This window comes from Theropithecus gelada, chromosome 4 (genome assembly GCF_003255815.1).
Source record: "Theropithecus gelada isolate Dixy chromosome 4, Tgel_1.0, whole genome shotgun sequence".
Classification (NCBI taxonomy): Eukaryota; Metazoa; Chordata; class Mammalia; order Primates; family Cercopithecidae; genus Theropithecus; species Theropithecus gelada.
The window spans coordinates 32144341-32157356 of NC_037671.1; the positions used below are offsets into that span (position 1 = coordinate 32144341).

The 13016-nt window shown below is 34.9% G+C and overlaps 1 protein-coding gene across 1 annotated transcript; it reads left to right on the forward strand.

Moving 5' to 3' along the window:
- Positions 1 to 10423: 10423 nt before the first annotated feature.
- On the forward strand, positions 10424 to 11368 carry LOC112622233 (olfactory receptor 2B6-like). The gene has a single exon (XM_025381542.1). It carries the CDS (start codon positions 10424 to 10426, stop codon positions 11366 to 11368), a length of 945 nt encoding a protein of 314 aa, XP_025237327.1.
- The last annotated feature ends 1648 nt before the right edge of the window (positions 11369 to 13016 follow it).

Sequence of the window (13016 nt, forward strand, 5' to 3'; positions counted from 1 at the left end):
GGAGTTATACCTGATGTAAATGACGAGTTGATGGGTGCAGCAGACCAACATGGCACAAGTATACATATGTAACAAACCTGCACGTTATGCACATGTACCCTACAACTTAAAGTATAATAATAATAAATAAATTAAAAAAAATACTATTAAGAAAAAATGAAATATTTCTTTTTAATACAAATAGAAATAATTGTATTATAAATAATTATTGAATAATTTAATGAAATATCCAATATTTTTTAATGTAATTTCAGAGAGATTCAGGGCCTGCTTGAACAAACCTTGCATTTTATCCTATTTGACACTCTCTTGCTTCACTCAGTGTCTTTAAACACACGAACTCTTGGCCAAGACAGCCTTGGTTTGAAATTTTGTTCCACTAAGTAGCTGGGTATAACCCTCTGCTCTTTACCCAACCTGTATATTTTTCAGTTTAATCACTTTGTAGGTTTGCAGTGAGGGTTAAATAAATTAATCCATGTGACATGATGAAAAATTAATCACGGCACTGGTAAGTGCTAAATAAATCTTTAGAATTATTAAAATACTTTTCAAAAACTGTTTGGTGTTTAGGAACCTCGAGTCTTCACATTCTTCCTCTATTATATTAAACATATGCTTGGTTTCTTTGTATTTGTTTTGTGTTTCATATTATATGGCACTTGATATCACTTTTTTTTTACTTGACTGGAAATACCAAGACCAACCAAATTCTCTTGTCACACCTCTTTGTATTAACACCAATTTGCACTTCTTTTTTTCCCAACTTTTATTTTAAGTTCAGGAGTACATTTTAAGACCAAATTTTTAAACTTTTCAAACTGTTCCTTTCATGTCTTATTTTTTTCTCCATGATAACTTTGAATATTCTACAATAATTAACTTTTCTCTATGACTATGCTATTCTAATAGTAAATAAACTCTAAAGTATTGAGCAGTTCATTGAATGTTTATGTTGTTTTTATTACTAGTTTCTGTTTTTATTGTTTACTCAGTTATCTGACAAAAACACTGAAATCTATGATAAATTAATAAAGCCGGGACATTTATATTTATTTATTTATTTTGAGACAGAGTTTCGCTCTTGTTGCTCTTTTTTTCCCAACTTTTATTTTAAGTTCAGGTTTGTTACATGGGTAAACACAATTTGCGCTTCTTATGTGCCCATTTGCACTTTGGAATTTGTGCTCTAAAAAACATGCTTGAGACTCTGAGTTAGAGTGCTGGTGTTCCAAGCCCCATCCTATCAATCTAATTAACTAGGGCAATACTTAAGAACTTCATTACGCTATGCCAAGTTACAGGTTCCTCACCTGGACAGGAGTGGTAACAGTAGTTCCTAAATTACTTGGCTGTTGTGATCCATAAATCTGACAACCCAGGTAGAGTTTAGCCCAAAGCCTGTGTCATGTTAATAGAAACCGCCCAATAACTGTTAGCTACCTACAACACTTACGTAATTCTAAACCTAATAACTTAATAGACTTAACCCATTTAATAATCTCCTGTCTATCTTTAATCACTTTTCAGAAATCTAACTCAGCATAAACTCTAAATATGGGTCCTGTGTTACCTTTAGGTCTACCGTGCCCTCACATGCATAGAAAAGTGTTCTCAATACTGTCCCCTCATGTGTCTTAACCAATGTCCTCCATCTCATTCACACGACGCTGCCCTTATTCACATCTGCTATCTTGCTTCCAGTGATTGCAAACAGGTGGCATGGGCTAAAATGGGTTTATGGACATGTTAAGTTTGGAAAGCAGAGTTTAATGTAATGACTGTGAGTGCCTTCAGCTGTGTAATACACTCTCTGCCTTACCACAGACCTTCACCCCTGGCCCACGGAGAACATATGGGTCACTCCTAGCCCTGAGGCACTTAAATTGTTGGTACCTATGACCAAATTTTTAAACTTTCCAAACTGTTCTCTTCATGTCTTATTTTTTTCTCCATGATAACTTTGAATGTTCTACAATAATTAACTTTTCTCTACGACTATGCTATTCTAATAGTAAACAACTCCTAGTTACAAATAAATTCTAAAATTCCATAAAATCTGTTTCTCTACCATCTTGATTCAATTTTTGTCTTATTTTCCTCAGCATGCCCTCAATCACCCTACAGCTAGCTTTTGAATTTGTTTGATCTTTCTTCTCTAGTTCTTTTAATTGTGATGTCAGGTTGTTTATTTTAAAAGCCTTCAATAAAATTAAACAACTCTTCATGCTAAAAACTCTCAATAAACTAGGTATTGATGGAACATATCTGAAAATAATAAGAGCTATTTGTGATAAACCCACGGCTAATATCATACTGAATGGGCAAAAGCTGGAAGCATTTCCTTTGAAAATCAGCACAAGACAAGAATGCGCTCTCTCACCACTACTATTCAACGTAGTATTGAAAGTTCTGGTCAGGGCAATCAGGCAAGAGAAAAAAATAAAGGGTATTCAAATAGGAAGGCAGGAAGTCAAATTGTCTCTGTTTGCAGATGACATGACTGTATATTTAGAAAACCCCATTGTCTCAGACCCAAATCTCCTTAAGCTGATAAGCAACTTCTGCAAAGTCTTAGGATATAAAATCAATTTGCAAAAATCACAAGCATTCCTATACACCGATAATAGACAAACACAAAACCAAATCATGAGTGAACTCCCATTCATAATTGCTACAAAGAGAATAAAATACCTAGGAATACAACTTACAAAGAATGTGAAGGACCTCTTCAAGGAGAACTACAAACCACAGCTCAAGGAAATAAGAGAGGACACAAACAAATGGAAAAACACCCCATGCTCATGGATAGGAATAATCAGTATCGTGAAAATGGACATACTGCCCAAAGTAATTTATAGATTCAATGCTATTCCCATCAAGTTAGCGTTGACCGTCTTCACAGAATTAGAAAAAAACTACTTTAAATTTCATATGAAACCAAAAAAGAGCCCACATAGCCAAGACAATCATAAGCAAAAATAACAAAGCTGGAGGCATCATGCTACCTGACTTCGAACTATATTATAAGGCTACAGTAACAAAAACAACACGGTACTGATACCAAAACAGCATAGTACTGATACCAAAACAGATATATAGACCAATAGAACAGAACAGAGGCCTTAGAAATAATGCCAAACATCTACAGCCATCTGATCTTTGACAAACCTGACAAAAACAAGCAATGGGGAAAGGATTTCCTATTTAATAAATGCTGTTGAGAAAACTGGCTAGCCATATGCAGAAAATGGAAACTGGACCCCTTCCTTACACCTTATAAAAAATTAACTCAAGATGGATTAAAGACTTAAACATAAGACCCAATATCACAAAAACTCTAGAAGATAACATAGACAATACCATTCATGACATAGGTATGGGCAAAGACGTCATGACTAAAACACCAAAAGCAACATCAACAAAAGCCAAAATGGACAAATGGGATCTAATTAAACCAAAGAACTTCTACACAACAAAAGAAACTATCATCAGAGTGAACAGTTAACGTACAGAATGGAAGAAAATTTTTGCAATCTATCCATCTGACAAAGGGCTAATATCCAGCATATACAAAGAACTTAAAAAGTTTACAAGAAATAACCCCATTAAAAAGTGGGTGAAGGATATGAACAGACACTTCTCAAAAGAAGGCATTTATGTGGCCAACAAACATATGAAATGAAGTTCATCATCATTGGTCATTAGAGAAATGCAAATCAAAACCACAATGAGATACCACCTCATGCCAGTTAGAATGGTGATCATTAAAAAGTCAGGAAACAAGAGTGGCTGGAGAGGATGTGGAGGAATAGGAGTGCTTTTACACACTGTTGGTGGGAATGTAAATTAGTTCAACCATTGTGGAAGACAGTGTGGTGATTCCTGAAGGATCTAGAACCAGAAATACCATTTGATCTAGAAATCCCATTACTGGATATATACCCAAAGGATTATAAATCATTCTACGTGCACATGCACACATATGTTTATTGCAGCACGATTTACAATAGTAGACTTGGAACCCAAATATCCATCAATAATAGACTGCATAAAGAAAATGTGGCCCATATACACCATGGGATACTATGCTGCCTTAAAAAAGAATGAGTTCATGTCCTTTGCAGGGACATGGATGAAGCTGGAAACCATCATTCTCAGTAAACTAACGCAGGAACAGCAAACCGAACACTCCTTGTTCTCACTCATAAGTGGGAGTTGAACAATGAGAACACAGGGACACAGTGAGGGGAACATCATACATTGGGGCCTGTTAGGGGGTGGGGCACGTTAGAAGAAACACCTAATGTAGATGATGGGTTGATGGGTGCACCAAACCACCACGGCATGTGTGTACCTATGTAATAAACCTGCACGTTCTGCACATGTATCCCAGAACTTAAAGTATAATGAAAAAAAATCATCTTGGCAACCATGAGATTTAGTCTTGCTTGAACTAATTTTCTTTCTTCTTAGATGACTCTCCAAATTCACATGCCCAAAGTTTGTATTTCGTTAGAAACATTTTCTTGGTTTCTTCTGTGGTGTCCTCATTTTCTAGTCCCTCTGGTTATTTTCCCCTGGACATGTTGGCAGCAGTAGAGGCTAATTATTTTGAATCTCGGAGGCTTAAACAGAAGTATGGGAGTGAGGTAGTAATAGCATGAAAGCTCCCTGAAGAGCTTTCATCTATGGATGGCCATAAGTTGAAGTTGGTTTATTGAGGTTGACCCTTCAGTAGGTCAGAGAGAACTGGGTTGATGTTAAAGAGGGCTGAGAAGAAATTCAGACAACAAACTGGTCTGAGGACCATGTTTGGGCCCCAGGTCAGTCTTCCAGGACTCCCCATCTCCAGACAAACTGATGGATTAAAACCCAGCATCAGGTAAATGCTGAAGGGATTTGGGGAGGAAACATTAATCAAAGTTGTCATGGCTTCATGGAGTAGGCTAAAGGGAGCACTCAGGAGTAGAACTATAAAATAAAAATTTTAAAAAATGTAAAGGGTTTATTCTACAAGCCACATACATTTTTGTTTGAGATAACAATAAGCTTATGAAAAGTATACTGATGTAGGATTCAAAATATTGTATTATTCAAATATTTTCTTCTGAATTTACTAGATCTATAAGCTTGAGCAAGTCCTATAACCTCTTGGTGCCTGAGTTTCCTCTCTTCTATTGTAAAAAAAAATTCTTACTTTAGAGGCATATTATAAGAAGAAAATGAACATACTGGTATGAAAGCAATTATATACTTAAAAATTTAAGTTTATGGATAGAAAATTTGATATGAACTATCTGGTGTTTGCCAATCTTTGTTAAATACTATTTTATTATGAGGAGACTGATGGAAAAATATGTGTTACCAATCATGTTGTTTACCTTTGAAACTTTATATTTTCATTTAAATATTTTTAGGTGTACTCTTTTTAACCACTTTTCTGGAATGAAACTGCTATTTCCATTACAAAGATTGTAGATATTAAGATACTGATTTTTGAGAAAATTTAGCTCTAAAAGGCCTACCACGCAGATAAATCAAAGGTTGTTTAAATTCATTAGCTGGGCATGGTGGTGCACATCTGTAATTCTAGCTGCTCTGGAGGCTGAGACAGGAGAATCGCTTGAACCTGGGAGGTGGAGGTTGCAGTGAGCTGAGATCACATCACTGCACTCCAGCCTGGGTGGCAGAACAAGACTCTGTCTCAAAAACAAAACCAAACCCAAAAACAAACAAACAACAACAACAGCAACAAAATGTTGTTTAAATCTATGACAATTTGGAACAAGGGAATCTAATAGATAGAGAGCATGGAATTAAACCTATAGCAAAAGTTCTTAAGAAGTATATAAAATAAGTCAGGTAGAATGAAAATCTAAATATTGTTTCAGTTTTGTTTATTAACATATTATATTAGAGCCATGCTTAGAAAGTCAATGAAGAGTGTATTAGGATGTAAACATTTAAAATAATGGGCTTCATGTGTTCTTAAACCATGTGGTCAGATACTTCTCTGATCACTCTTCGTTTTTTTGTGCACCCCATTTGCCAGAGATCTATAGATTCTTCTGTCTCCCATCTCCAGGTTTTCACCCTCAAGGGGATCATCAGCATGTTTTTAACTTCTGATTTAGGCAAATTAAACTCTCCTATTTCCGTTTTATTCTTACACAGTCAGAAAGGCAAGTACTCCCTGCTGTCCTTTCTAGACATTTAAGCTGAATTACTGAATTTAGTCTTAGATCTTTCATTTTTATTTTCTATTTTTCTTCCATTTCTTTTTGTATTTGTATATTTGACAGTTACTTATGTGACTATTATTATGTATTAGACAAAAATTTACTATCTTTATGTACTTCTTTTTTCTGTCTTATTGTTTTTCTTTCCATTTTTCTTCTCTCTTAACTCTACTTTATGAGTTTATCTACTGCTATTATTTCCTTATTACTCACTTTACCTCTATTTCTTACATATTTTCAATATTTAGGCACAAATGAAGTATATGGAACACCAGGGGAACAGGCTACATATACTTCTTTAATAACTTTACCATTTTCATCGGGTAAAGTATATAATTAATTTTATTCATAACTTTCCAAACTTATCCCAGAAACTTAATAGCACTTAATAGAAACAAATAGCTGTGCCTACTGGAAGAGAAGCAGTAGGAAAATATAAAGATTGTGAAAATGTTATTACTAATTTTTAAATGTAGGAAAAGAAACACAGCTTTCTTCAGATTTAGAACATTTTCTGAGTTCTAACTAAATGAGATTCTGAAAGAGACTCTAGTAAGAAAACAATCCAGACAGAATGAAGGTAGCATTCTAAAACTGTCTTTTTAGGAATTTAATTGGATAAGGAATTACTTGAATACTGATTAAGAAGCATTCTTCTATAAGAAATCCTACAACACAGAAGTCTTCCTTTGACCATAATAGATAAGGCAAAATTGGATTCAGAAATATATATGTAAAGATAAAATTATTTCTCAGTATTGAATCAAAATTTATTTATATAATAATCTTCTAATCAACTGGCAGTGATATGTGTTCCATTTCTTTGGGGATACAATACAAAATGTAATCATATTTTTAAGGCTCTATTCCTAAAGACTCACTGTCCCAGGTGAGAAATGGGAGAAGAAAGGAATTGGATAGCACCAGTTTGAATGAAGAGTGGCATTATAGAGATACAAAATGACGAGGTTTAAAAAAGGAGAAGTCCCAGAAGTTTCTAAAATCACTTCTATGTAATTTTACCATGTGAGTAGTCCTACTAATATTGCAGCTACTGCTTTTGTATTATATATGGTCTTGTATAGGTTTTTTTTTTAATTTACAAAGGAAATATACATCTAATTGTCATTGAAGTACTATGGAGTTTATATGCAAGTATTTTAATTCTCTTGATCTGGTTGAGCAAACCAGGTCACAAGGGTATGAAGTGACATATTTAAAGTCCATTAGTTTTTAGTAAGTAAAATAAATGTATTTATTTATCGGTTAATCAGTTACATCAATTTGAGAATTAGCAATAAAACCCTAAAACTGCCAATAGGGCATATTTTGACTCTGCTTTGACCTCTTGGGCTCTGAATTAGTAAATGATGTATATGGGTTTGGTTGTGCTGAAATATGAGTGAAACTGATTGAGGTCATAGGTGAAAAATAACGATAAAAATGCTAATGTAATCTAGGAATAACATATCAGAGCACCAAAGGAAAAAGCTTCATGATTGCTGGTTTCAACTAAATTCAAACTGATTAACACATAGTAAATATCTACTATATTTAACATATGCTTTTACTTCTAAAAGTCACATGCTGACTCTCAAAAAAGTATGTAATCGATATAGTCAGGAAAACATGTCAAGTACAAAAAAGACAGAAAAAAACCTCTATCTCTCCCATATATGGATATATATCTATATATGAGTATATATGTATGAGTATATCATGAAAAAATTATCAAATCATATATACATGATATATATGATATATCATATATATGTGTCATATATATAAATGAGTATATCATCAAGAAATTACAAATAAAACATTCTGGATGACCAGTAAGAAAGGACAGCAGGAAATACTTAAGGACATTTTTGCATTTGAGATGATCCTTACAGGATACAAAACAACAATGGCATTTTGCATCAGCCTAAATACAAGGAGTCAAGGGGGACGGTCACAAGTTTGGTTGCATCAGTGAATATGTCTGCATTGGTTCAAGTGCTTGTTATATGAGGCCTGAGTCCAAGGGTGCATTTTAATATAATGTGTCAGAATATGGACAGCCACTGAAGAATTTTGAACTGAAATGTACATGGCCACATTTTAACAATGGAAAGGCTGTTCTCCAAACCAGCTAGGTTGTTTTGAAGATGAGAGAACAATTGTAAGTAAGAATAGTAGTTTGAAACTTAGAGATCAGAGGACACTGAACTATTTTCTATATGTCTGCCTTAATGTTTTCAGATAGATACAGATTTAATGGATAGATTTGAGAGACAATGGTAAAGAAGAAATTAATCCAGCTGACATCTTACGTGACATGTATGCAATTATAATTCAAAGAGAAGGATGACCTCTGCATACCAAAAGAATTGTTATTCTGTAAGCAAATGAAGAAATTAGAAGTGTTAATGAATGGATACTAAAATCAGTTTTGAATTTAGTGATTCTTACGTTTAGCTGTGAAACAAGTTTTTATCCCCATCATTTCTCACTGTCACTCACATGGTCATTCACATGGTCTAAGTCCATAACTCAGATGACACAATTTGAAAAATAGAGCTGGCCAACTAAGTACATGAACCCTACTAAGTCAGGATCACAAGAAGAATATGACGTAGGGCAAATGAGAGGATCAGAAAAGTAAATAGAGGACCTGAGCTGATTTCAGAGCAGTCACATTTTGTTTACTATCCTCTAATAAATATTTATTATTACAAATATAATTATAAACTGTGTATAAATGCACAAAAATAAAATAATTGTAATATATCTGGGGATTCATAATTAGGTAAGTATATAATAATCATTAATAGTCATTGAATTATTAGTATAAGACAAGAACTGAGCTATGTTTGCAATGTACACTCTATTCCTTAATTTGTACAGCAGTTCTATGAGATGGGTATAATTATGCTCATTTGAAAGATGAGAAAATTGAAGCACATGAAGATTAAATGACATCTCCAAAGTCACACAGCTGATGAATGGAATGACTGGGATTTGGAGGAAATCCCAGTCTTTTATAAATGTCTTTTATAAAACAACTGGAGAAAAATATGACAAATTTACTAAAAGATAAGAGTCAAACAAAAACAAGAAATTTGGGATTGTAGGGAATGGAAAAATTTGCAATTGGAGTTATTCTTTAGAAATTATGTGATAAAGGAATTGCATAATTTGGATGGGCAAAGAGCAGGATAGAGGCAATTTAAGTGGAAAAAATAGTATCAGTAATTAGAAAATATGTGAATAAAGAAGGGAGAGGGAAAATGATTAAGTTTATATGTGCTGAGAATGATCCTGAGGGACTAGAAATTCATATACATCCTCAAATTTCAAGGATTTAAATATTTAAAACTCTTTCTGGTGATTTCTTCCAGAGATTAAAGTTTCATCAGATTTATCCAGATACTTTTAAAGTTGCATTTTCACAGCAAACAAATTTCTAAGGACTGATTGTTTTTTTGTGTGTGTAATTTTGTTTGATTTTTCTGGCTGTTTTCTCCCTATTTTTAAATTTTCTGAGTAAGACTAGCATTAAAACTTGAAAGGGGTAAAACGAGTCCTGACACTCCATCCTTTTATCATGCAGACTTTATGAAGTGCTGCAGTTCTTACGGTGTTTTCTGACCATGATCTGTACAAAGCGGATGAACGTGTCAAGATGTCTTTGCTCTCCCTGGCTGCAGATCCTCCTGTAGCCTTCATGCTGGCCTTCGTTTGACCTGTTTGTGGGAAGTTCTGCCTTTTCCTTCTGTTTTAATCTACACTTTGTTGCCACCATTAAATATCCATGAATGTAGAGTTGATGGTGGTACTAATAAAACTGTTTAGAAGAGAAAATATGAAAACTCAAATGAAGTGAGTAGCTAACCAGAAGACACATATTAAAGAAGCAAAATTCCCAACTATGTTGCTGGTGTGGTATTTATTCTTTTCTTAGTAATCTTTCAATATTACATTGATGATGTTGTCTCCACAATTTATCATAACCAGGATATAGAGGCAAATGACATTTTACTGTCATGAAGATACAGATGCAGATTAGAGCAAAAATGAAAATTTAATCTCAGCATCTCTGATCTCTAATTCTCAGTGGTTTCCTCTTACTATTGATGTCTATCCCTAACTGTGGGTATTTAGAGGTCTCACCTGGAATTTCACCTACCAGTGCTGACATGTGGATCTACAATCAAAGCTCGCTACATGATTTTATCCTATTGGGATTTTCTGACCATCCCTGGCTAGAGACACCCTTCTTTGTAATCTTTCTGGTGGCCTACATCTTTTCCCTATTTGGAAACATCTCCATTATCCTAGTTTCCTGCCTGGATCCCCAGCTTGACAGTCCCATGTACTTTTTTGTCTCCAATCTATCCTTTCTGGACCTCTGCTATACCACCAGCACTGTCCCACAGATGCTGGTCAACCTCCGGGGAGCAGAAAAGATCATTAGCTATGGGGGTTGCGTTGCCCAACTCTATATATTTTTGGCCCTGGGTTCTACTGAATCCATACTTCTAGCCATCATGGCCTTTGACCGTTACGCTGCCATTTGCAAGCCCCTTCACTACCCAGTCATCATGAACCAGAGACGCTGTATCCACATGGCTGCTGCCACTTGGATCAGTGGTTTTGCTAACTCCGTTGTCCAGTCCACTCTCACAGTGGTGGCCCCAAGATGTGGACAGAGGGTGTTGGACCATTTCTTCTGTGAAGTTCCAGCCCTTTTGAAACTAGCCTGTATTGATACTGGTGTGAATGAAACTGAGCTCAATGTACTAGGCGCTTTGCTTCTCCTGGTGCCACTCACCCTCATCCTGGGCGCTTATGTGTTCATTGCTCAGGCAGTAATGAGAATCCGCTCTGCTGAAAGTCGCTGGAAGGCTTTCAATACCTGTGCCTCACATTTGCTGGTGGTCTCCCTCTTCTACTTCACGGCCATCAGTATGTATGTACAGCCTCCCTCTAGCTATTCTCGTGACCGGGGAAAGGTCATGGCTCTCTTCTATGGCATTGTCACACCCACCCTCAACCCATTCATCTATACATTGAGAAACAAGGATGTGAAAGCTGCCCTGAGAAGATCACTGACTAAAGAGTTTTGGATTAAGACAAGATGATCTCTGAAAAGAAGTCCTAAGAAGCAAGGATAGATATGTTTGACTTTCAAAAAGATGTCAGACATGGAATTGATGAGGGAATAGTATCAAGTGACACAAAGTTCACAAGTGGAACAAGACTAAGAAAAAAGCAATTAACTCTTGGTAAAATCTACGTAGCATTTTTTCACTTATGAGAATACCTGCTTTACAATATTGAATTTCGTCAAGTCAGTCTTTTTTTCTCCCTTTTCCTAATGACTAGTTAATCTAGTTAAAGTAGGGGAAAACGGGATAATAGCTAGAGAAAAAGATATTTACAAAGTTTAGGAAATATCTTTAGCATAAATTGTTTATAAATGAATCCCAATTAAATTAGAAATGATCCCAACTCCTAGAAAAACATGTCAGTACTATTGTGAGTTAATTTTGATCAACATGTATTGCCACCATGTAGCCATCTTCTAACATTCAATGTCCAATTCTATCACCCTCAAATGCTTTTTTAAGGTCTCAGTGGCAAGTAGAATCAAGAGACAATTAGTTCAAAAACATTAAGATGAAATTATGGAAAGAGAAATTAATGAACAAATTTAGAGGTGATGATTTTAAATATAATTTTTTTGCCATGAATTCTTTTAAAATTCTTTTTTGCCATCAATGTTTTACCTTAGTCAGTCTTATGCTCTCATGGTACACAACAACGAGGCCTAGGTCAATACACATAGAACTTACTCTGGGAGGAAGGATAAACAGTGAGATGCTTTGGACAGTGATCAGCAGGGGAAAAACCTGAGATGGAAAAAAATTCTAATTTAGGGACACAAACTCAGTGGGAATTTACACGTTTTGACAAGGAAACTTTCTTCACCACTTGACTGGGCAAGTTAGTCCTATTTCAGTGTGGGGGTTTGAGAATACCATGTAGAACTCAAAACTTTGGTTGATCTATTATCTTTATTTAGAAAAAAAAAAAAAACTTTTATACCCTATTGCTATAAACCGCCTCACAAACCTATGAGCCAAAGATACCACGACAAAATAGAGTGAGTTCACCAAAAAATCCACGTCATTAAAAGAACAGTGCAAAGCTCTATTTCCTGTACTGTGAGCATGTCCACTTTCTGTGGTTCCCGGTGTTAAGACAGATGAGAAGCTGGAACACAGAGAAAAGGTTTTTGGGAACACTCTCGAAGGCCCGTGGCTATATAAGAGAAAGTGAGTTCATTTCCTTAATTCTAGTATAATCTGGAAAAGGATCCTAGACATTATGAATTTTTTGGATCACAGTATTTTTCCCAACCCATGACTCATTTTTACATGGAGTCTGCTATTGGCATGCAATAAAATACATCCTAATATGTATTATGAAAAAAATGCTTATTGTATTTATTTATTTATTCTATTAAAGGAGTATGTTTCTCAGAGGTTAAATGTTGTGGGGTTTTTGGGGTCACTTAATAAAAATGTTAACATATTCTTGTTTTTGTTTGTTTAACTTAGAAGTATAAATAGAACTCAAAATAATTGAACATTGAAACTACTATTCTGCATTGGAATAAACATGGATATATTATGTTGAGAAAATCGCATGTATTTTTAAATAGAAATACGGGTGCTTGGAGAAATGTTTTGCTGATGTGGGTGGCTGCTCAAGATATGTCCCCAA

Bases quoted from the DNA above. Each gene is read 5' to 3' on its own strand.
- LOC112622233 (XM_025381542.1), top strand. From the start codon at position 10,424: ATGTGGATCTACAATCAAAGCTCGCTACATGATTTTATCCTATTGGGA.